Source organism: Octopus sinensis, linkage group LG5 (genome assembly GCF_006345805.1).
Source record: "Octopus sinensis linkage group LG5, ASM634580v1, whole genome shotgun sequence".
Lineage (NCBI taxonomy): Eukaryota > Metazoa > Mollusca > Cephalopoda > Octopoda > Octopodidae > Octopus > Octopus sinensis.
In genome coordinates, this window is record NC_043001.1 from 134,354,639 (window position 1) to 134,380,953 (window position 26,315).

Consider the following 26,315-nt stretch of genomic DNA (forward strand, 5'->3'; position numbering starts at 1 on the left):
GTAGCTTGCTAACCAACCACATGGTTCCGGGTTCAGTCCCACTGCGTGACATCTTGAGCAAGTGTCTTCTGCTATAGCCCCGGGCTGACCAAAGCCTTGTGAGTAGATTTGGTAGACGGAAACTGAAAGAAGCCCGTATATATATATATATATATATATGCGAGTGTGTGTATATGTTTGTGTTTGTCCCCCTAGCATTGCCTGACAACCGATGCTGGTGTGTTTACGTCCCCGTCACTTAGCGATTCGGCAAAAAAAGACCGATAGAATAAGTACTGGGCTTACAAAGAATAAGTCCCGGGGTCGATTTGCTCGACTAAAGGTGGTGCTCCAGCATGGCCGCAGTCAAATGACTGAAACAAGTAAAAGAGTAAAAGAGTTCCTGTTTAGAAATGCTAACAGTTCATGTTTCAGACACTGAAAAAGTGTAATGTAAGTCAGTTTCACTATCGTCTGCGTCAAACAGACACCATTTATGTTATCGACATAAGGAACAGTTCTAGTCAGCAAATGTGACCTGTTATAGCAATCCCACGTCCACCTCACCAGCCACAGGTTTTGCTTGATGTACAATACTACATGAATAGCTTAATAGTGATATCCAGTGTTTGTAGGGGAAAAGTCATCCCACCAGAAATGATGGCAAGATCTGTTTTTCTGAATTTCATTACAACCATGAACACCTATAAAAATGTATCCCCAACAGCTTTCAATACAACCACTTATTATCTCTGCATAAAACTACTATTCAGAAATGTTTCCATTGCTGTAAAATGATTCTTCTTGTTAGTGGTCATGATAGTAACTGTTTCATGGCTGTTCAAATCAACTGGCCATGGGCAGGAGATGTCTAAGGTCACTAGGGTCCTGTTTGTGATTGGCTGTACTCCATGGTTTCCTATCATCTAATGAAGACACAGAAACACCTAAATCTACAACAGTTTTTGTGACCAGTAACATGAATTTGGACTTGCTTTTGTATCAGAGTTAGCTACTGGACCTAGAACATCCAAAATGATAACCAAGACTAAATTTAATTTCATATGTATGGCATTCCTTAGATGTCATGGTCAACAATAACTTTTTTTATTATGTAAAAAACATGGGTTCATACATAAAAACACTATCTTCACTTAACGAAGATAAACACTGTTCTCTCTGGACAACACAACCATGAGGGTATTGCAGTATAAACTTATATAAAACTAGGTTATTGAAATGAAACTAAATTCCAGAATTTACAACAGATGCACTTTTATAGCATACACCAATAAAGTTCAAAGGTCACGTTCAAATTTGCTTTTTGTTTTGTTTAGGATGCATCCGCTTTTTCAATGTAACAAGGTTAAGTTGTTTATGATGCAAATATGATTTTTATACAGTAATCATAATAAATCTGATTAAACACACTTTTTTCTTTGCATCATGACATAGCTTGCCACTAAGATCTCAACATCTGTCAGCTTCAAATGATACTAAAAGTCAAAGAAAATTATATGCATGTAATTTAGGAGAGCACATTGCCCCGCAACTGTGGTATATATTATATACAACTGCTTATTATACTAAAATATGGAAGCAAAAAAAACAAACAACTAAGCTACATTCAAAAGACTTGAACGCTTATTTTTAGCACCATCCGAACATGGCCGATGCCAGCGCCACCCCGACTGGCTTCTGTGCCGGTGGCACATAGAAAGCACCATCCGAACGTGGCCGTTGCCAGCGCCGCCAATGCCGGACCCCCCCTGGCACCTGTGCAGGTGGCACGTAAAAAGCACCCACTACACTCGCGGAGTGGTTGGCGTTAGGAAGGGCATCCAGTGTAGAAACTCTGCCAGATCAGACTGGAGCAGTACCTGGCTTCCCAGACCCCGGTTGAACCGTCCAACCTGTGCTAGCGCAGAAAACAGACGTTAAATGATGATGATGATTAAAGATATTTTGTACATCTAATGTTTAATTCAGATTATTGCAGGTAAGTAGATGGAAACTCAAGAGGAATGTCATTTGATGGTGAGACCAAGTAAAAGTGTATTTTTGTAGGAAAAGTAGAATAGAGCAGAGACAACTGAAGCAGCACAAAAGGATCAATAGTTGTAAACTGCTAGTTGAAAAGTTTGCCTATGAAATAAGGGACTTTGATAGTTAGAAGAAAATGAAGAGGCTACTATGATGCAGGACAAAAGAAAATCAGTTTGCAGATGTTCGACACTACATTTTCCAACCTTGAAGAAACACAGCACAGACAAAAGCAAATTTAGCTACATGAAAACATGCACCATTATAGTATAGGGTTACTATTAGAGATCAATTGGCCAGTATTTGTAGCAGATGAGATATTTTAATCTGTAATCAAAAGGCAGGAACAGTACAACTGAACCATAAGTCTCTTGTTGAACAGTCCTGTTCAAGTTCACTTCCCTGCCTTACCTGTGTTTGCCAATTTCTTACTGAAGAACTAATTTGAGATGTCAATTTACTAAATAACAGATTATCACTTTCATTATCTTTCTTCAGGTAAATCATCTTCATTATCTTTCTTAAGGTAAAGACTTCGCTAATATTGAAAAGTAAAACTTATTAAAAACCAGCCTAATAATTGCCAATGTAATGAAGTATCAAATTGCAAATTTTAGAACAGAAATAAGAAAAGCAGTAATAGAGTAAGAATAGGCAAAATGATGCATGTAAGCAATTTAAACAGGGAGTGAGAAAATGACATTTAAATTAGAAATATATGAGTAATGTGATATGAGTAGCTATTGCATTGAGTAAATGACAGGCTACAAGTTGTCATTGATTTTTTAAAAAACTGTTAAAATAATATTCAGAAATGGACAAAGGCATAAGTAACGTGGTTAACCACACTATGATGAAGTGCCATCGATTCCTGGACCACAGTACAGTAGTATATATTTCTTTACTGCCCACAAGGGGCTAAACATAAAGGGGACAAACAAGGACAGACAAACAGATTAAGTCAATTACATCGACCCCAGTGCAAAACTGGTACTTAATTTATCGACCCCGAAAGGATGAAAGGCAAAGTCGACCTCGGCGGAATTTGAACTCAGAACGTAACGACAGACGAAATACCATTAAGCATTTCGCCCGGCGCGCTAGCGTGTCTGCCAGCTCACCGCAGTAGTATAGTTAACCTTATTACTGTGGTGTGGTTCTAGGTTTGATCTCCTTAAGAAAGATTGTCTTCTATCATTGTATCTAGGTAACCAATATGAGAACTGAAGAGAATCCTACTATTAAATGCCCAGTAAGGCATTTTGAAGAATATCACCTTCATAAGTTTCTTCAACTCATGCCATCATGGAAGAAGTGGATGGGGGAAAAGAAAAACTGATGAACAATAAGTCCCCTGCAATATTAGTTCTATACTGAGTTCACACAGTTCTTCAACACTCTCACCATCAGAAATAGAACAAACCAGAGACATTGAAAACTTGCAATTAATGACTATTGCCCACCAACTGTGATTAGCAATAAGAAGTTTTCATCATAATGAAATTATATTTCATTAGGATTTAAAGGAATTATTACATAACATGCTAATGACATTTCAAAAGAACAAAAAAGAGAGACTCATAAAATGTCAACTGTGTAATATCATCATCATCATCGTTTAACGTCCGTTCTCCATGCTAGCATGGGTTGGACGGTTCGACCGGGGATCTGGGAAGCCAGAAGGCTGTACCAGGCTCCAGTCTTATCTGGCAATGTTTCTACAGCTGGATGCCCTTCCTAACGCCAACCACTCCGCGAGTGTAGTGGGTGCTTTTTACGTGCCACCCGCACAGATATATCAATTTTATTTTTAATTCTACAGTACAATTAAAAAGTTGTAATTGGTTCAATTTTAAAATGCTCTAGATCAATGATTCTCAACATCTTATGGCTCAGTGCTCCCTTTCATGAAGGTGTTTTAGTAACAAATACCTCATCAGGTTTTGAAAAAACAAAAAAAGAAACGCACACGCAAACACAGTAGATTTATTTTAATCAAACAGAAACTACTTTTTTTTACCTGATATGTATCATTTCTTAGATATCTGTAGACTAGTACCCTGCTGTGTTAAATTTCTATGGAAATTACTAAAGGAGAAAAATTGTGTAACAAAATTATATTGGACTTGATGCATCAGTTATTTTCTATTCACATATATTACAATGTTCTCTTTGTATTTTATTCCCAGCAAAGATTCTTGTAAATGTTTAAGAAACAGTGTATCTGGTTTAAATACTGTCTAAGAAAAATTACAACATATCTAAAACCCAGCACCCCACCCTCCATAGTGCTACCTTATGTCTTTACAACACTCCAATGGAAGAAATGTTACCCAGGTTAAGAACCACAGCTCTAAATTATATCAATAACAAACAGGACACTATTCTTTATCATAAAAAAAACCTAACATCTATCAAATGTCTAATGTACCTGTAGTGTAAAAAAATCTGTCACACAATGGAAATGAAACAATAAAAGTATGTGTACAACAGGTAGACAGAGAGGGAGGGAGAAATTAAAACAAACACCATGGGAACATTCACACACATGACAATCAGGTGCATGTGAAAGGATAGGGTTATGTATATACGAGTGCACGCTATTAGCATTTGTGTGCATGCACATGCCAGCAGCATTTTTCCGACTTTACCTGATGATTTAACACATGCATCTTAGAGCAAATCATTATTGTGAATGAACATTCATCTATCCTATTATCTATATGTTCTTAATCTCCATTGTGAAACGGATGAAATGGTACGTCCAAATAACGGTGTTTTTCCAACTATCTTATATGCTAATTACCATATTCCTAACTTCATAAAAGATGTGTAATGATATATCATGGACACAGGTGTTACCAACCATATCAAATAATTCTTTAATTATCTTATAACCAAAACAGAGTTTGGTGTACAACAGAAAACAATGATCATAGAGCACACCAGCAAATTGAATAGAGAGGCAGAGAAGACACAGGGAAAGATTGAGGAAAGGGCGAAGAGAAGAAATAAGTATTAGAAATAAAGAGAGGAGAACCAGGAATGATGAAAAGCATTATTTAAAGAAGAATGAAATTAATGCAAGATACGGTGACAGAATGTGTCATATGATGAACAATGAAGCTGGAACTAATAGGGTAAGAATGAGAAAGAATGAAGAAAGGCAACATCATCATCATCCTCCTTTAACATGTTTTCCATGCTGGCAAGCAGGAGAGCTGCACCAGATTCCAGTCTGATTTGGCTTAATCTCTATGGCCATATGCCCTTTCTAATGCCAACCACTTTACAGTGTGTACTGGGTGCTTTTAACATGGCACCAGCATAGGACTATTGTAGGCCAATTCTCTCTACCAGAGGATGCAGCCTCAACACTTCTGCTGTGGAGGACAGGTCTTCTTGAGTACAGCAAGACACCAAGTATCTTGGTCTTTTGTCAGAAAATCACCAGCAGGGAGATAGATCCCTGCCACCTCTAGTGCTGAGGCCACCAAATCATGTGATTTTGACCTACCTTGGTCTTATCAATGATGGACATTCAACTGCTCTTCCGCACAAGCCAGAATGAGAAAATATGGTCAAAGAGAATAGACAAGATTTCCTAAGGATTACCAAAGAAATAATAATATTATTACTAAGTGGGGAAAATATTTATGCCCAACACTGTACCACAAAATAGGCCATAGAATTTTCTTATGTACTAGCTACAAAATACACTCCTTACTGTTGTCCACACTGTCAAAACCATTTCAAGACCAGAATTTTTTCTTCTTCTTCAGACTTCAGGAATATCTCAGTATTTTAAACAACTGTCTGAAAATTCCTATCTTTCATCAACAGTATCTTAAAAAGTGTGCACAAGAAATACATCTGCAAAATCCTTTCTCTCAATATTTTATCAAATTTATAACATTAAGCACCAATGTATTTAAGGATAATTTTCATTTATGTTACTAAAATACACGGATGCTTCTGTAGCTATTTTATTATATGTGATGTGCTGTAGTCTTCAGTTTTTGTTTTCGTCCTCTAGTCAAAAAAGCACCAATATGCTATTTCTTAAGTCAAAGAATAAGGTTTTTCTCAGTATTGAAATATGAGTGTAATAGAGAAAATCCCAGGCACCATTTGTAATTAAAGATAACTTGGTATCAGCATGTATCAAGCTTTTGCTAATGGTTTCACACGCCAATGTAGTTGAGAGCAGACACATATGCACTCTTGATGTTACTGACTCGTCCATTCCACAAAATTTCAGGTCATGTGCCTTTAGTAGAAAGGATTATTAAACACTTTTCCAGTTATCAAAGCTACATGCATAGGGTCACAATTAAGTAAAGAAACTACTGTGCCATAAGAAGCAACATTACTTCCGTGCTGGTGGCACGTAAAAAGCACCATCTGAATCGTGGCCGAAGCCAGTGCCGCCTCGACTGGCTTCCGTGCTGGTGGCACGTAAAATGCACCAATCCGACCATGGCCGTTGCCAGCCTCGCCTGGCACGTAAAAAGCACCCACTACACTCATGGAGTGGTTGGCGTTAGGAAGGGCATCCAGCTGTAGAAACATTGCCAGATAAGACTGGAGCCTGGTGCAGCCTTCTGGCTTCCCAGATCCCCGGTTGAACCGTCCAACCCATGCTAGCATGGAGAACAGACGTTAAACGATGATGATGATACATCTGAAACAGTAAGAATAAAAAAAAAATACCATCACCTATAAAAGTTTTTAGTAATTTCTACCAAAAATCACAAATTCATACCTAGTCGATAAAAGTGCAGTGAATTTTTAAAAAAATGAAAGCTTAATCCAGAGTTTTTCCACTAGCTAGAGGCTGAAATATTCTATAAAAAAATGTACTGACCTTACCAACAACAGGGCATTTAAACTTCCCACAGAGTATTACATGGCTTCTTTAACCAAAATATTTATAATGTCTTATTATAAACATTAGCAAAGAGCTCAACTTTGCCCTCCATTATCATCTTAAAAATATAACTACATCTCTACATAATTCCAAAATATCAATCAGTCTCAGACTTGTGGTGGTAGGGCTTGTAAAAGACAGAAGAGGAGGAATGGTTCTAACCAAGACATTCCTAAGAGTCATTCACTCACAAAACCTCAACCTCTACATTGCAGATAATGCACCCACACCAAGCTACTCTGATAACATAACCACACATTAAAAATCATCACCGGAGCAGGGGATAGTGCGCTGGACTTCTAATCCAGAGGTCGTGGGTTCGAATCCCACCAGGGATGATTAGACTTTTTTGGCGTTAGGAAGGGCATCCAGCTGTAGAAACACTGCCAGATCAGACTGGAACAGCCTTCTGGCTTCCCAGATCCCCGGTCGAACCGTCCAACCCATGCTAGCATGGAGAACGAACGTTAAACGATGATGATGATTGTATGTCTACTTTCCATGCTGGTATGGGTAAGATACTGTAATGGTCTCCCCTGTTAGGCTTGTATGTTTTATTTTGGCATGGCTTCTATAACAGAGTGCTTTTAATACCAAATGTTTTACAAAGTACTGAGAGCAGTTTATCATGGCACAATGAGAAGTTGCCTTCTCCTCAATAAGGCAATTGTATGTTGTCTGTCATTCACCAATTACTTTACAGAGTGTACTGGGTGTATTTCATCATGGCACCAACTCTTGTGCAGTTACTTTGTACTCTGCAGAACAAAAATATGGTCTTCTCTAGATTTTCTGTTTGGAGTTATCACTTTCACTTTGACCGACCAGTCCGTCAGGCGTCCATTTGACACCGCTGGTCACAGCACGCTGTCCACTCCTCTCTGGATCGCGCCTTTCTCATTCACGTGATCCCAATCGTCCTCTTGAAATCGTCACTCCACCGTCGTGGAGGTTTTCCGGGTGGTCTTTTCCGCTCACGCGGGTACCACTCGACAACTACGTGCGTCCACCGATTATCGGTGAGCCGGGCAACGTGTCCATCCCATCTATACTTGCTGCGAGTATACTCTGCGATGACATCTCTCATGCCGGACTTCTTTCTGATGATGTTGCTATTTATGTGCTCTCTCAACGAGATACCAAGCATTGACCTTTCCATGGCTCTTTGAGCCGTTATCAGTCTTTGCTCTTCTCTCTTTGTGGTAGCCCATGTTTCACTACCATATAACATTGCAGGCAGAACTGCACTGTTAATGAGGTTGGCGCGGGTGATCGGCAGTGATGAAATAAAGGAGGTGAGAGAATATGTCTACCTGGGACAGGAAGTAAATATGTGCCGGGATATCAAAAAGGAGATCTCACAGAGAGTAAGGGCCAGATGGAAGGCGTTCAATGGCATAAGGGATGTGCTCAAGTTTGGAGTTATGTGAGTAATAATTAGGACAGATGAGCCTAATTGGGAGGGGAGAGAAAAGAGAGAATAGTGGGGGAAACAGTGATCAAGTGACAGTGTAAAGGGAGAAATAGGAATGAAGAAGGATGTAATAAGCAACAGTAATTGGTAGTGGAAGGGAGAGTAAGTGGTGGAGAGTTGGAGAAACAGATTGTCAATATCCCAAAGCAACACAAGAGAAAACCTTTCTTTTCATATCCAACAATACCTTCAATACTATCATCATCCCATACAGAGGACATAACTGAAGCTAAAAGACACATACACAATCACAACATTCAGCCAAGATAAAAACAAGCCATGAACATGCCAAACTTGCCTGAATCTTCAACTTTTCAGTTGCAAACAACTATTTTACATTTTCACTCCATACACTATACACACAAACAACTATACTCAAAGACTATTCACAAATTAAAACCACTCAGATACGACATGATACCCAAATACATTTCTAACCACTCTAAATCACTTAGGTATCAACAATCCTCAATCACAAAATGTCATCAATTGGATTAAATTATATTGGATTGTCAACATTAAAGCTATTGATTGAGGCATCACTTGAATAGTATCTCAAAGTCTTCAGTTGGTTACACAACCACACCTTATCTAATCAACAATGATCTTAACTATGACCACCCCCTACCACTGTCTACTGTAAACTGAAAATCTTCAAACTTTGGTTTAGTATCTTGCATTATCTCCACTCCTATTACAACTAAACTAGATTCTGCTCTTCTAAATTTGTCACTGTCCCATATCCATTAAAACCTACATTTTTCATCTATTTCTAGCTCCTGCCACATGTGCTACCCACCCACAAATATTACATTCTAACCACTTCAAACCCTAATAATCTCTCAAATGTGTTCTCACTACAGAAAAAAACCCAAGACACTTCAAGAAACAATTTTATTACAACAGTCTCTCTAGTTTTACTCCAAATAATCTCACACCTTATCTTGGACATGGAACAACAATCTGTAATAAATCCACCATATAATCATCACGTGGAAAATATTTTTTTAAATCTCACAGATATGATAAAACCTAGTAGTGTTATTCTCATAACATTCTAGGTACTCTCTTCTAGTCTCTGCTGGTAACAGTGGAAATAAGAAAGCCACTAATAGACTAACATACAAGACTTTCAAAATTTACATGTTTAATATAACAAACCAAGACACAATTGAAAAATAGAATGCAAGCTCACTCAGCCTTTGAGATGAAACAGATTATTAAATGCTGTAACCATATTTCAGCATCTACAATTTTATTAGTTGAATTTAAATCAGAACCTTTTACTTTTGAAAAAGAAATCAATTTCCCCTCAAAAAAATCTTTAACAAACCATACCATGCTAATAGGTGGAAAATTAGTAGACAAATCACCTTCAACTCACACATTCCCATCTTTAGAAAAGTGCACAATTAGTAATGTATTTCAAGATACAAAATGGCTAGAATACCTTTGGTTAGAAAGCCTATTCAAATAGAGGTCACCTAAGGCTTAACAACAAATTCAATTATAATACTTGACAAATCATTTGATCTGACATTTTTAAACAGTAAATTTTTCACATCCCTATTGAGAGGCTATGAAGTGAGTGTGACTTGAACTATTAATCCATACTTATTTCACAATCAAATATTTAATAAAAGAAAAGTCATCTATTGGAAAAACAATGGTTGCAACAATTCTTACAAGCCAAATACATTCAGGCAGAAAATGATGTAAAGAAGGACATGTTTTAAATCTTGCATGTTAACAATTTTTGTGAATACTGGCCCCAAGAAAATAAGTTGCAACAAAGAAAGTCAAATACTTTTCTCTATTGAAAATGGACAAAATCAAAAGCAAACTCGATGAACATTAATGGAATTTGTAGTTTTGTGGTACCAGTGCCGGTGGCACATACGAAAACCATCCGAACGTAGCCGTAGCCAGTACCGCATTGACTGGCCTCCGTGCCGGTGGCACGTAAAAAACACCATCCGAGCGTGGCCGTTCGCCAGCCTCGTCTGGCACCTGTGTCGGTGGCACATAAAATCACCCACTACACTTACGGAGTGGTTGGCGTTAGGAAGGGCATCCAGCTGTAGAAACATTGCCAGATAAGACTGGAGCCTGGTGCAGCCTTCGGGCTTCCCAGACCCCAGTTGAACCGTCCAACCCATGCTAGCATGGAAAGCGGACGTTAAACGATGATGATGATTGAAAGTAATTTCCATGGGATTTGATTTCAACAGATTTGTCAATTATGGTGTCACCATTATTAACTACAAGTATCAACAGTTTTGCCTATTTAGTCAACTTGTCATTCATAAGGTTTAATTTAGATCATTATATCTCTAATGAGGTCTCTCAGATTAATTTCACTTTTTTTTTTTTAAAGTGAAAATATAAATTATTTCATAACTAAATAGTAAGAAATAAAAGATGACTATTGCTCTCTGGGTACGATAAAATTATATATGTAAGCATTCATGTAGTAAAGAACATGGTGGCAATGGTGGTTGTAATAGTCTTTAAAGCAACAGATATTTGATGGGAGTTCTAGTTGTTTTATTATCAAGTCCACTAACTAAAAAGAGTGTTTGACTGGTCATAAAATAACTTTAGCTAAAACTTTCTGCCTGTAACAACAACAACAATCATTAAGTTCTCGCTAATGATAATGAAACAACACAAATACTATCAGTCAGATTAGTGGAAGTCGTCAGATCTGTACTCACAGATTCCAAAAGCTACCAATCAATTATTTATCTATGCCATCTCCTCCTCAACATATTATTTACAAGGATTACATGGAACATTTTCAAAGTTCAGACACAAAATCTGTACACTTGTAAGAAGAAAAGAAACCGAGACTAATTGTCTTTGTGGAAGAAAATAGAGAAAATTTGTGGCACTACTCTTATTAGAGAAAAATTTCAAAACTGCAAAAACATCAGTTTTCTTCTAAGTGCTTGAGAAGCTTAATATATAAATTAATATGAGATTAGATTACATACACACAGGCTTGCTTGATCAATAATGTGAATATAAAACATTCATTATACACTTTGGTCCTTCATAATCAGCTGTATTAGGCATTTCTCAGCTACATATATTGCATAAACAAAAATTATCAATACATGAAACTAATGAATATCATTTCTATCATCCGATTAATTTAAGGAGCAATCAAATATGAAAAGTTGTTTCTTATAATCCTGTCCAAACAATTTTTAATTTCACCACTGTTACTATGTCAATTTACCACAGGCAAAAAATTTCTGAATAGTCAATTCCATTTTTTACCGAGTGGATTGGCTTTTCTATTTTTAAATTTCATTTATAACTTGCTGTCTCTAAATTAGGCACAATGCCAATAATTTTGAGAAGTTAATTACATTGACCCCCAGTACTAAATTGGTATTTTATTTTATTGACCCCAGATGGATGAAAGGCCAAGGTGACCTCAACAAGATCTGAATATAGAGCTGGACCAAATACCTCAAAGGCATCCTACCCATTGCTCTAACTTGCTAATCAATAATCTAGTATATAATAAAATATCTAAGCACAGTAATAAAATCTATTTCAGCAAATAAGGTTGATATAAATTTTGAGTCAATTCATTTTAGAATGCTTACTTATATATAACGAAGAAAACAAAAAGTATATTCAGACATATTACAGGTACTATTATACTTGAAAAAATGTAAAACTTCTACATTAGTCTATGGTACAATAATTAGGATAATAAACAAGCTGCATTTGGAATTTGACACGAAAAAAGAAATAATACTAAATAGCAAGTACAGATAACTAATAGCAACAAGAACGAATGGATATTTTTGAATTATATTCAGTCAGTGATGAAATCAACTTCGCTATCAAATTTTTACCATTCCTTCACGTTTAAGCCATTTAAAAGTGTGCGCGTGCACACACACACACACACAACCACCACCAACAACATTCACAAAATCTGTTGTGAACAAGTGAATACTAATAGTCTGAACAGAAGGCCTTCTTTGAAGAAACAACAAAGCGTATTGGAAGGCCTTTCAGTAATGTTCTTTATGAAAGGGAATTAGCTTAAATGTTAGAATTCATCTCAACAAATATTGACAATTCATAAATATTTAACATGGTAGCATCCAGATTATGTGTAAAATGAGTACTTATTTATTCACCTTGTTTTGAATTAATTATGCAGTATCTCATGGCTTTTTCAATGATGTGAGCATATATTTTTTTTTAAATGACATTGTAGGGTAGTTACAAGAGGCTGGATATGGTTGGTTCAAACATAAAACAGGTATATTTGGGGCCAGATATGGCCAGTTTAAATGCTCAAGGATTAAACTGTCTTTTGCCAATGCAGACCAACACTAGTTTCCTCAATTAAGGTTTTTTTTTAAAATCTTAGTTACAATGGAACAGTTTTCAATAAAATACCTTCAAGACATCTATAATTTTTGCCATTTTACATACACAGCACTGAGTCCATATGCGTTATTTTACCAAGTAAAATAGCTCTTGGATTTTATATATTTCTCAGTAGGGCACTCTGGAAGCATTCTTAATACCTCCTAAAACAGAATTTTTTTCCAGTTATAAATAAAAGTATACATTTTATTCCCTTTGCTTATCCCAGGTTACTTTATATATTTACTCCTCATGGCCAATAAACTTCAACTTACAATATGATAAAAGAACAAGAATCTGTTATTACCAACAACAGCTAAAGAAACAGTTGTCAAAACATTCTATTCCACAAAGCAAACATCCAGATTTTCTTTATAAGGTATATTAAATGCACCTTTCATTTAATTTGTTCATATATATCGGTGGCACGTAAAAAGCACCATCCGAACGTGGCTGATGCCAGCGCCACCTAGACTGGCTTCCGTGCCGGTGGCACGTACAAAAGCACCATCTGAACGTGGCCGATGCCAGCGCTGCCTGGCTTCCATGCCGGTGGCACGTAAATTGCACCAATCCAATTGTGGCCGTTTCCAGCCTCACCTGGCACATAAAAAGCACCCACTACACTCACGGAGTGGTTAGCGTTAGGAAGAGCATCCAGCTGTAGAAACACTGCCAGATCAGACAGGAGCCTGGTGCAGCCTTCTGGCTTCCCAGATACCCGGTCGAACCATCCAACCCATGCTAGCATGGAAAACGGATGTTAAACGATGATGATGATATATATAGTCGTCAAAGACCATATTCAGATGAATCACAGAATACTGCCAGTGAATAAACACTTTTATATAAACGGTGCCTGAGCATGTGTATATACACACACACAAACATTAGTCATCCAATACGCTATTTATTGATCAAACACAAATTTTTACTCAGTTGTGAAATCTACAACTTGGTCGTGTTAAATCACTTGCCAAATAAGAACATGGATATGATTTAAAGCCAACCATACAATGGCATCACACCAATATGAACCAACAGTGGCAATCCTCAGTGGCAATGTGAAGCCACCTACACAAAGAACACTACAGAGATTAGCAAAGAGAATCAAACAGTTACACACATATCATCATTTAAACATTTATGGACAGATGTGCTTCCTGTCACTGACCTTCACCTTTTTCCAAGCAAGGCAATATTTTGCACTATTCCCAGAAACATTAACAGCTTCATGGCTAGACAGGTTCTCACCAAAGATTGTAGAAAAATGGATTTGTTTTCTATGCAATGTGACTTTATTTACAACTAGTGTAAAAGCTGCACTCCATGCGAACTCTTCAGCAAGCTCTTGCAGAGGGCTATTTGGGCCTGTGGCCCAAAATTAAAAAGAGCTAAACAGCTAAATAGGCACAGGAGTGGCTGTGTGGTAAGTAGCTTGCTAACCAACCACATGGTTCCGGGTTCAGTCCCACTGTGTGGCATCTTGGGAAAGTGTCTTCTGCTATAGCCCCGGGCCGACCAATGCCTTGTGAGTGGATTTGGTAGACGGAAACTGAAAGAAGCCTGTCGTATATATGTATATATATGTATATGTATGTGTGTGTGTTTGGGTGTCTGTGTTTGTCCCCCTAGCATTGCTTGACAACCGATGCTGGTGTGTTTATGTCCCCGTTACTTAGCGGTTCGGCAAAAGAGACCGATAGAATAAGTACTGGGCTTACAAAGAATAAGCCCCGGGGTCGAGTTGCTCGATTAAAGGTGGTGCTCCAGCATGGCCGCAGTCAAAATGACTGAAACAAGTAAAAGAGAAAAGAGAGCACGACTATAATACATCTATAATGACTATATGCCCTAGTGGTGTTTGGTCAGAGGTTAAGGACAGATGAGAATTAATTCTGTAATCATTCTATTGTTCCTGTCCCAAGCTGAATTCCAACTGTTGGGCAATTTGTCCCAAAGTTCTTATCTCAATGTAAAATTAATGAAGTGAATGCCATTTATCTCCCGCTTGATCTCTGACGTCATCAGCCAAGCTTTCCCTGCTAGAAATGGCAACCCAAATGCTTGTAAATCTGATTCCAATTCTGGATGTTCAAGAACCAAATGAAGGGCAGATTTTCAATCCCAGGATCATTCTGATTCCAAAAGGTGTATGTCTATGTAGAGCAAATGTAGACTGAGATACAGGAGTCCAGACGGACAGACATAGTTTGACCTTTTAATATAGTGTAAATATTAAAAAGAGGAGATATAAAGAAAACCACACATATGCATAACTGGCACTCTGTTGGTTACGACAACAAGGATTCCAGTTGATCCAATCAATAGAACAGCCCGCTCATGAAATTAACGTGCAAGTGGCTGAGCATCTACAGACGTGTACCCTTAACATAGTTCACAGTTGCTACCCATCATCATCTCTTTGGCCACCTGAGCAAATAAACAAGTCCTAGGTTATTGTATGCTCTCTATGCTTACACTCTTATTTCTTTATTGCCCACAAGGGGCTAAACATAGAGGGGACAAACAAGGACAGACAAAGGGATTAAGTCGATTATAACGACCCCAGTGCGTAACTGGTACTTAATTTATTGACTCCGAAAGGATGAAAGGCAAAGTCGACCTCAGCGGAATTTGAACTCAGAACATAGTGGCTGACAAAATACCGCTAAGCATTTCACCTGGCGTGCTAACGTTTCTGCCAGCTCGCTCGCCTATGCTTACACTCTTGTTTTCCCCACCTTTCAGTCATCAATTTGTAACATTTCTGCTACCATTGCCTTCTCTTCTATTCTCCTCTAACACGTCTTATGGTACAGAGTACTCTCTGCATTTTGGTACCTTCAAGAAAATAATGAATATGGATTTTTGTGTAAACATTCATTGACCAAAAAATATTTTGTAATCATCATCATTGCTGTCCGTTTCTATACTAGCATGGGCTGGACAGGTCAAAGTTCTCTCTTCTTCTGGGCTGGTGCCAGAACTACACTGCCAACACATCTACAGCAATTGGTGAATGAGACAACCTCTCTAGTGCTGGTATCATGAAAAAATGCACCCAGAACACACTGAGAAGTGGTTGGCAAATTTTAAGGCGGCGAGCTGGCAGAAACGTTAGCACGCCGGGCGAAATGCTTAGCGGTATTTCGTCTACGTTACGTTGTGAGTTCAAATTCCGCCGAGGTCGACTTTGCCTTTCATCTTTTCAGGGTCAATAAATTAAGTAGCAGTTACGCACTGGGGTCGATGTAATCGACTTAATACCTATGTCTGTCCTGTTTGTCCCTTCTGTGTTTAGCCCCTTGTGGGTAGTAAAGAAATAGGTTGGCAAATGAGCAGAGAAAGCAAAGTGTTGTGATGTCCCTTTAATTTTGTCTAAGAACTACTCAACCTCCCTAATAATGGTGCCATAAGAAAATGCACCTAGTACATTATGTAAAACAGCTAGCATTTAGCTGTAGAAACCAAGTCAAATGACAAGAGCCGTAGTCTATAGAAGCAGCAGCTTCCAATGAAAAAATGATTCAGACATAATGACCTGTCCAACCCAGACAGCAAATGATGATGATTACAAAATATCATTTTTAGGTCACTGACTGTTTACACAAAAATCCAAACATTATTTTCTTTTTAAAGATACCGAAACATAAAATACCATTTTTTTTTATCAATTCACCTGCAAAAGTCATTAATATCTCAAAATTTGATTAAAGTGAAAATTTTCTCTTTTTATGCTAATGAAAAAGCTGTTTACTAGCAAATGAAAAACAGCCTATGGTATTTCCCAGAAAAACTAACATCTCTGTGATAACATATTCATTAATTTACTATTGTGCCAGTCCAATAATCAGATTTTAAAATAGAAGTTAGTTCACTTCTTATTTAGCTTGTCAGGTTTAAATGTAGGATTATTGTAAAACAGCTGATAATGCAATTAGGAAATTGTGGGTAAGGTCTGCAATATTAGTTAGTTGCTAACTATACAACAATGATGCAAGTACGTTATTTTAATGGGCAGGGCATCATAGCATATGACTGCTAGACACAGACTAAGCACTGCCCCAGACTATCTTTTCTACTCTTGATGGTCATCGTTTTAAATTACTTGCCAATATTATAAAATTATTATGTTAATGACAGTTTTAAGGTTCAAATCTTATGGGCCTTTTAAGAGTTTCATAAATGCTAGCTACAAGATAAAAGTTATTTGAGGAAATGCAAATATTTCTTCTGTTCCCACAAAATCTAAACACACATACGCTCCTGTTGATAATCTCATTCTTTTGCATGATTTCTATATCAAGACTAACACAAAGCCATTATCAAAATATTGTTTCAACTGAATAGCTGTGAATAACATCATCATCATCGTTTAACATCCGTTCTCCATGCTAGCATGGGTTGGACGGTTCGACCGGGGATCTGGGAAGCCAGAAGGCTGCACCATGCTCCAGTCTTATCTGGCAATGTTTCTACAGCTGGATGCCCTTCCTAACGCCAACCACTCCGTGAGTGTAGTGGGTGCTTTTTACGTGCCACCTGCACAGGTGCCAGGCGAGGCTGGCAACGGCCACGGTCGGATTGGTGTATTTTACGTGCCACTGGCACGGAAGCCAGTCGAGGTGGCGCTGGCATCGGCCACGAGTCGGATAGTGCTTTTTACGTACCACCAGACATGGGATCCTGGCTGGTTCAATTCGATTTCGATTAAAATAGAATTGAAAATTCCAATTTAGCAACTTTATTGAAATTTATAAAACTGTTTTTAATTTGTAGCTTTACCTAAGCAACTTTTTCTGAAAAATTTGAGCAATTGCTGAAGTTATTTTCAGTAACATTGACCAAAAGGTATAACAAAAGAGTCATCAACAATCGCTCCCAATATATTGCTATTTAAATCTTTAAGAAGAAACCCCAAATTAGTCTGCAAAATACATTTACTCTTTTACTCTTTTCAGTCATTTTGACTGCGGCCATGCTGGAGCACCGCCTTTAGTCGAGCAAATCGACCCCAGGACTTATTCTATCGGTCTCTTTTGCTGAACCGCTAAGTGACGGGGACGTGAACACACCAGCATCGGTTGTCAAGCAATGCTAGGGGGACAAACACAGACACACAAACACACATATATACGACTGGGTTCTTTCAGTTTCCGTCTACCAAATCCACTCACAAGGCATTGGTCGGCCCGGGGCTATAGCAGAAGACACTTGCCCAAGATGCCACGCAGTGGGACTGAACCCGGAACCATGTGGTTGGTTAGCAAGCTACTTACCACACAGCCACTCCTGCGCCTTTGTTTTACTCCTTTGTTTTTGTTATACCTTTTTTCCTTGTTAGCATAAATGGGATTTTGATCACTTTGCTCCATACTGCTTACCTTTAGTAGTTAAACCTAAGTCAGATTGAAGCTAAAACAGCTGTGTCCTACCCAGAGGCACAACAATGTCCGTGTTTCAATTCAAATTCACGACAAGGTCAGAAGTTTATTGATATAAACACCAATAAAAATATAAATACACTTAAAAATATTTTAAGACATAGTACAAACAGAAAATGTTCACAAAAGTTTAGTTTTCATAAAAGTCTAAAAACAGAAAAATATTTCAAACATTAAAGCTTATAAACCAACAATAAAATAAATACACTTGAGATTTCACAGAAAACTAATGTAGTAATCTAAATAAATACAAAAAAGACAATTCAAATCATCTAAATTTTGTCACTAATAATTGCAACTGGAAGACTGGGAAAAAAATGTAGTTACAAGAAGAAATTTGATCTGTTTCAGACCATGTTCTCCTTTGAAGAAAGAGCAGTTGTCTTCAGTCTATGCATCATCTCACTCAGCCCAAAGAGAAAGTTTCTTCTCTCTGAAGGCTTAATCTGAAATGTTAGAACATACAACAACATAGGAACTTAAAACAACTTCGTTACTTTATTAATAAAAGCAATTTTTGCTAGTTTCCCTGGCTTCTAGGTTTCTTTCATTTATATATATATATATATATATATCATCATCATCATTTAACTGGATGCCCTTCCTAACGCCAACCACTCCATGAGTGTAGTGGGTGTTTTTTACATGCCACCGGCACAGGGCCATAGGAGGCTGGCAAATGGCCACGATCGGTTGGTGCTTTTACGTGTCACCGACACGGACACCAGTCAGGCGGCGCTGGCATCTGTCACGTTCGGATGGTGCTTTTTACATTTCACCGGCACAGTGTCTTATATATATATACTGGCTTCCGTGCCGGTGGCACGTAAAAAGCACCATCCGAATCGTGGCCAAAGCCAGTGCCGCCTCGACTGGCTTCCGTGCCGGTGGCACGTAAAATGCACCAGTCCGACCGTGGCCGATGCCAGCCTTGCCTGGCACCAGTGCAGGTGGCACGTAAAAAGCACCCACTACACTCACGGAGTGGTTGGCGTTAGGAAGGGCATCCAGCTGTAGAAACATTGCCAGATAAGACCGGAGCCTGGTGCAGCCTTCTGGCTTCCCAGATCCCTGGTCGAACAGTCCAACCCATGCTAGCATGGAGAACGGACGTTAAATGATGATGATGATGATATATATATTCACACACACACACACACCTGTAGATGGCTAAGTTGATACAGTTAGACCTACAACCAAAGGATCAGTTATTCATATACAATTATTGAAGTCATACTAAGTCTATGCTAAAAAACAAATGGCTCAGTTTACTCAACCATCTAAAGGTACCAACAGTAAAATTAGTAATAATTTTACTTGCTTCTTTATATACTGAATTTTACTTTGCCAGACTATCTTCCCTAGATATATTACATGGACACAAAAGTCTTGTTCGGCACCTTTCACTAACTACTAAGTTGGTAATGAAGCACTATATTTGCTCTATCATGCTAACTTGAATTATTGAGGTAGAAATTATTATAAGCATTGAATCTGTCATGGCATCACACATATACTTGTTACCATAGCTAGTTGATTTCACTGACCCCAGCGCTCTACCTATCAACAGTTATCACTATCATATATCATCATGAGTTAATGCTCCTGTTTCACTGCTGGTATGTTGGACAATTTGATAGGAACAAATGAGTCAGAGGGCTGTACCAAACTCCAATGTCTGCTTCGGCATGGTTTCTACAGCTAGATGCCTTTCTTAATACCAACCGTTTTACAGAGTGTACTCGGTGACACGAGCAGTGGTGAGGTCACCAAGTATTCACATCATCATCATCATCATTGTTCGAACCGTGGTCGAGACAATGGAATTTACCATGCTACGCCAGACTTCACGGTCCATCATGGCATTACGGAGGTCCTGTTGCTGGATGCTTGTATCCCTGGAGATTACATCAGGGTAGGAGAGTGTGCGCCCTCTGGTATTGCGAGTAGATGGCTTCCAGAGGAGAAGAGTAGAAATTACTTCTTTTTCAGCTCTACAACAATGTCCAGCAAACTGGACTCTCCTACCTTTCACAAGGTAGGAGAGTCCAAAGAAAAAGTATTCACAAGACAAGACTCCTGACTGAGTAGGGTATAATAATGAGGGATGTGAAAATATAATTAAGGGACAGGAACAAGTGTCCTGCTGAAGAGGTAAATACTCGGCTTCCCCCATCTGGAAAGAGAAAATAGGAATTGCGCATCAGATAAAATGTCTCAGTATTCGTTCAGCCATCTGCACTCTGAATTCAACTTTGTTTTACATTCCTTCAGCACCAATAGATGAAGTACCAACTGATACATCATCATCTTCCCACCCCTCTCTTTCTCCTTAAAAGAAATTGTCTGTAGTTAAGATCTGGAGAGGGATGGGCTTCACCAGGTTTAGGTATCACAAAACATATTGTCACAACCAGCATCGAGTGCTACAGTAGTGGAGTTCAGGAGCCTCAATTGCCCCGAAATATAATTTAATTATACAGTTAGAGAAGTCCACTGGCAGAATTATTAGTATTGGACAAAATGCCTTGTGGATATTTGTTCTTGCTTTTTATGTTGTGAGTTCAAATTCTACTGAAATCAACTTTACCTTTCATCCCTCCAAGGTTGATAAATAAAATACTACTTGAGTACTAGGGTTGATTTAATTGATAAACCCTGCTCCTCCCAAATTTCAGGCCTTGTGTTATATTTTGACTGGGTGGGGTTGGTGTACCCACTGGCTTGGTACAGCACCCAAGTTTGGAAGCATAAATATGTTGTATATGTATATATATCTATATACAAAAGATAACATGTATTTTATTTATGACATACATAAAACAAGAGATGTATTACAATTTATAGTAAGAGTTTATACGTCTTAACTTATAACATTATGCTCTACAATACATGCTATAGTTTGCTCAGATCTTACGGCTCAACTGATTGCTGATTAGAAAACGATTTATCTCACAGAATCACATTAAAATCAGCATAGCAGAGGATTTATTCCTCAGACGTTTCAACGACGAAAGCAATTCGGTCAGACAGATTTGTTGTCGGATATTAAAACATTTTTTTAAAACTAAACATCCTCTTCTAAAAGGTGAGGATTCTTTAAACCAAATTTATATCTGATTAAAAGTTTTATTCGTGCTACTTGAAAATTTGCTACAGAATATTAAAATCATTTCTACAACAAAACTGCAGTAATAAAAAATTAGTGAAAAACACTGATTTCACCCTGAATGAAGTCGAGACAGAATTTCTATTTTAAATCCAATTTTTTTTCCAAAGACTTGCCTAGAAACCTCTAGTCATACATTACATAATATAAAAAATAGATAAATATAGCTAAAATCAAATTAAGATGGTGGTAAAACAGTGAATAACATAGTAACCCAATTTTAATCTTAAATTTCAGTCAGTTGAGAAGCTAAAAAGCCAACATTATGTAGATTATGTTCTTGGTATATTTTAATCGACAGCATAGTATCCAAAAAGATGTTATAATGCTTAGGTTTTTTGTAACAAAATGTTCATTTCCAGATTCCCATATATCAGATTTTCATTTCTACAATTCTTAATCGTGCTTTCCCTATCGTTATCATCATTATTATTATTATTATACGGGCAAGATACACTTTTAGAATTAAAAGTTAACAGAATATATTTGGGGAAAAAAAAAATTGAACACAATTTAAAATTCTAGCGACTTCTTTTCGTTACTTTAGATTTAGCAACTTTGGAATAATTCTAACGTAAAGTTTAGAACTATTAAGTTAAACAGCAAATAAGCTATTTTCGACGAGGGTCCTCATTGTGCTGTCAAAACTGATACAAGAATTTCTCCTCATTCAAACAATGACGTTTTCTCTAGACTTCGTTACACACAGAGACTAATAATAAACCAAAAGTAAACCATTTATTTTCTCTCAACAAGAATTCTTTTAAATATATATATATATATTAACCTATATAATTCCTATAATCAAAATTGTTTATTATTGCTTCAGTAATTCATTTACGTTAAGTCAAGTTATTGATAAATTTTTAAAAAAATAAAAATAAAAGCAAATGTCAGAATAGTTGTACATTTAGATTTAATGGAAATTTCCCTTTGAATCCGTACAAAAATTCATGAATTATATAACATCGACGGAGATCTAGAAGGAGAGAATTCATATCTAAAGAACAAAATGGAAATGGTTAATTTTTTTCATTCTCTCCACAACGAAATAATTAATCCCTTTCAAATTATCCTTACAATAATTTTCGAACTCGGCAGCGATATTGAGAAAAATCTAAACACACACAAGTACCTAATAAATATATTAATAATCATTTCTTTAATCTAATAAAATTATATTTCATAAAATTTAATTTCTCCATTCACGATGTCTTAATTAATATTAGAGGTGCTTTTAAATTAAGGAGACTTACCACTTCAAACATAGATCTCTGTCTTAATTAATACGGTTGCTTTTTAAAAAAAAAAAAAATTTTACCTACAATCTAATAAATAGTAATAAATATTTGATGATTCAAGATGCAGTTATAATTATTGCAAGCAACGAATATTTAAAAGATTTCTAATTTTACAATAATCATTTACATTTGGAAATTAACAAGTCGAGCATGTTTTAACTAGCTCTCATGGTACTCAGTATTTAAGGAAAATACTGACCCCTTCATCTCCCTAATTCACTTATATCGCAACCCTTCTGGATTTTTACATACAAAAGAACTTCAAGTCATAGGTGCTAGCTTCTTGATCTCTAATTATAAATGTAGAAAATGGAGAACTAAACACTGCCTGGGAGAGAGAGAGACAGACAGACAGTAAATATATATATATATATTATATATATATATATAAACACACACACACACACATACGTATATATTTATGTACATACAAAGGCTTAGAATGACCATAAACAAGGTTAATAGAGTAGAGTAGATCATAAGCTATCGGTAGGAGAGACAAGATATTTAAAACAGCTGATTATATAAAACTGATCGTTGAAAGACGAGTTTTTTCACAATATGAAGAACGAAGTAGTGCTTTCAGAACAATAAAATGCATTAGAAATATATTCCAACAAACACACACGCACATATATATGTATGTATATATATATGTGTGTGTATATATATATATATGTATGTGTATATATATATGTATGTATGTGTATATATATATGTATGTGTATATATATATATATGTATGTGTATATATATATGTATGTATGTGTATATATATATGTATGTATGTATGTGTGTATATATATATATATATATACTAAGTAATTAAGGGTTTAGCAACGATTTGCCTCACCACACACCGAATTTAGAAATAGCAGTCAGAGTTATGGCTATTCTTTCTACATATATATATATATGTGTGTGTGTGTATATATATATATATATATATGTATGTATGTGTATATATATATACACACATATGTATAGACGTTGAGAAATCTAAAACTTTTATTTTTTTTACAAGAGAAAAGATATTCTTTATGCGTATTTGCGTGGTTGGGGAATCGAAACTCCAAACAAAAACGGTTCTTCATAAAAAGAGAGACGAGAGAGATTAGATTAGATTAAGAAAAGAAAAGGAATAATAATAATAATAATAAAAGAAAGCACTTAAATGTTTAGACATACCTCGATACATCTGAGCAATAGCAGTGGCCGAATTCTGAAAAGCCGACCAAAGTTTCTGAGCAGCGTATTCTCTTTCTGTTTGCAATCTCTCCTCCATGTTGGGCTCAGCGTCCAATTCTTGGAGGCACTGACTCTCGAAATTGTTCAGCCAGTTCTCTCCCAGCTGATCCGATTGCTGCTGGCCTTCGTCTTGAGCCATGGCAATGAAATGAAATCTGTGCCGCCAGTATTCCGGCTTATTGTTTCGTCTCTCTCCCCTACTGTTTTTTGTTTTGTTTTGTTTTTTTTTTTTTTTAAATTATTATTGTTTTTTTTTTTAAATCTTTTTTTGCAAGCTACAGAAAACTTTGACGAGGAAACAACTCTTTTCTCAACAGCATGATGATGATGGCGTTATATGTGTATATATATATATATATATGTATCAATGAGAAAAGGGTGAAAGGATGGGGAAAATAAGGGGTAAGCGGGCGGTCGGTCGGTCAAAGAAATATGAAAGAAGGGCGGCGGCGACAACGGAGGAGATGGTGGCAGAGTAGATAATAGTTTCATACGTAATAAGGAGCGCTGCTTATTTTTTAAACGTTTACATATAAACTGAGCGCTCATCAACTCTAATGAAGAAGAAAATAAAAAAAGCTGGAATACCGGTAAAGATTAACCAATACACAAGCGTAGTTATTAACAGTGATACGTCGTTCTTAGCTTCAAATATATAGCAGGGTAACCCAAGTAGTAGATAGATATTGGTGTATATATATATACATACATGTAGATGTATGTATGTATATGTGTTGTAGGAGACCCCTGCAATAGAAAATAGACAGAGTTTTAGTGGTGGGTTGCCTTTTTTTTTTCTCCAATTGTTATGAAAAAACTGTATGAAATAATAATAACTAAGTTATCTTTCACGGTGGAACAATATATTGTATTATTCTCTCAATTTTTTCCCCTTCATTACACTATCTTCCGTATTGCGTTTCTTCCGTCTCCTCCAACTTTATTCCGGAAGAACTAGCTTACGCACGCGCATTGCCTCAAAAAAAAACAAAACAAGAACAACAAAAAAAAGAGATATTCGCATATAGAGATACGTATACGTATATACAGATAAACATAAACGTGCTCACGCAGAGGCACACACATATACGCACGCATTCACTCCGTACGAACCGGAAACAATCAAAGGAGTTTCACTTCCTTTACAAAACAAAGACTAATGTTGTAAACACTAATAAATTTTTGGTATGAATAAAAAGAATAAACTTAATTACTGACATACGATAAAGATTTATAATTTCTGAGAAGGTAACTGAGAAAATCGATTTTCCTCATATACATATGTGTATGTGTGTGTATGCATACATTCTCGATTTTATGAACGTCATTTACCGATTTAAATGAAATTGAATATTTAGAGATTACAGCTGTTTTCCCTAATTTATTTATAGAAATATATCATTTCAAGCATGCTAAAATTGTAACTAATTAACGGTATTTTAGATATCACACGCGTATATATATAATATATATATATATATACATATACACACGCACACACAAAACGGAATATTCCGATTAGCTACGATTGTTATAAATGAACAAATGTTTGTATTATTTCTTTAAAAAGAAAAAAAAAATGATAGAATAAGCTAATATTGTCTCAAGCTTTAATACATAAAATCTGATCTAAATTTTAGCCAATGTGAGAATTGAACAATTAGGCTACTAGAGCAGGTTATCCGATCTGGTGCGGCGGAATATACCGGGAAAATCCGAAAATAATCGGAGCGAATCCAACCGAAGAACAACGACGCCAAAGCAAAAGATTACCGCCACGAAGTTGTGAAAAAATTTTTTTTTTTTTTCGTTTTTACTTGAAACCGAACGACGCTGCCTCTGGCCGCAACAGACATGACAGCCAAGGTCTCTCCGTCGGACGGTGAGTATAGAGGATCGCGTATTACTAAAGCGAGCGGCTTACCCAACCTCCCCAAGCATGGTAGGCGGCCATCTTGTTTATTTTTGTTCATCTTCGACCTGGAAGTGAAGAAATAGAAGAATCCGACTTCAATCCCTCCATTCGCTTCATTTCTACCAGCTTCCAAATCAACAACAAACCTCACATTGCCTAAATAACAGTTTTTTTCTTTTTTGCCTTCTGCTATATTTGTTTTTTACATATAATAATATATATATATATACACCTGTTCAATTTCAAAAAAAAATTGTCCAACACACATATATATACATATATATATATATATATTATATATATATATATAATATATATATATATATAATACCCTTAGTTCTCTCTCTCTTTCTCTCCCTCTCTTTCTTTCTCACTCTCTCTCCCTCTCTTTCTTTCTCACTCTCTCTC

General features: G+C 36.7%; 2 protein-coding genes across 4 annotated transcripts in view; one reads left to right on the forward strand and one right to left on the reverse strand.

The window, feature by feature from the left end:
• LOC115211665 (UPF0472 protein C16orf72 homolog) overlaps window positions 1-24,963 on the reverse strand; it is a 40,278-nt gene extending 15,315 nt beyond the window's left edge. The window contains exons 1-2 of one of the 2 annotated variants that reach the window (XM_036503097.1): window positions 24,252-24,963; window positions 23,933-24,221 (exon numbers count right to left, since the gene is read on the reverse strand). In XM_036503097.1, coding sequence (XP_036358990.1) covers window positions 23,933-24,131 — 199 coding nt within the window. In that variant the 5' untranslated portion in view covers window positions 24,132-24,221; window positions 24,252-24,963. Of the gene's footprint in view, window positions 1-23,932 lie in introns of both variants that reach the window. The other variant, XM_029780299.2, reaches the window with a different exon arrangement.
• Window positions 24,964-25,697: 734 nt separating this feature from the next.
• Window positions 25,698-26,315, forward strand: part of LOC115212392 (ubiquitin carboxyl-terminal hydrolase 7) — a 70,325-nt gene continuing 69,707 nt past the window's right edge. Inside the window, exon 1 of one of the 2 annotated variants that reach the window (XM_029781277.2) lies at window positions 25,698-25,934. In XM_029781277.2, the coding sequence (XP_029637137.1) occupies window positions 25,847-25,934 (88 nt within the window). In that variant the 5' untranslated portion in view covers window positions 25,698-25,846. The remainder of the gene's footprint in view (window positions 25,935-26,315) is intronic. The other variant, XM_029781279.2, reaches the window with a different exon arrangement.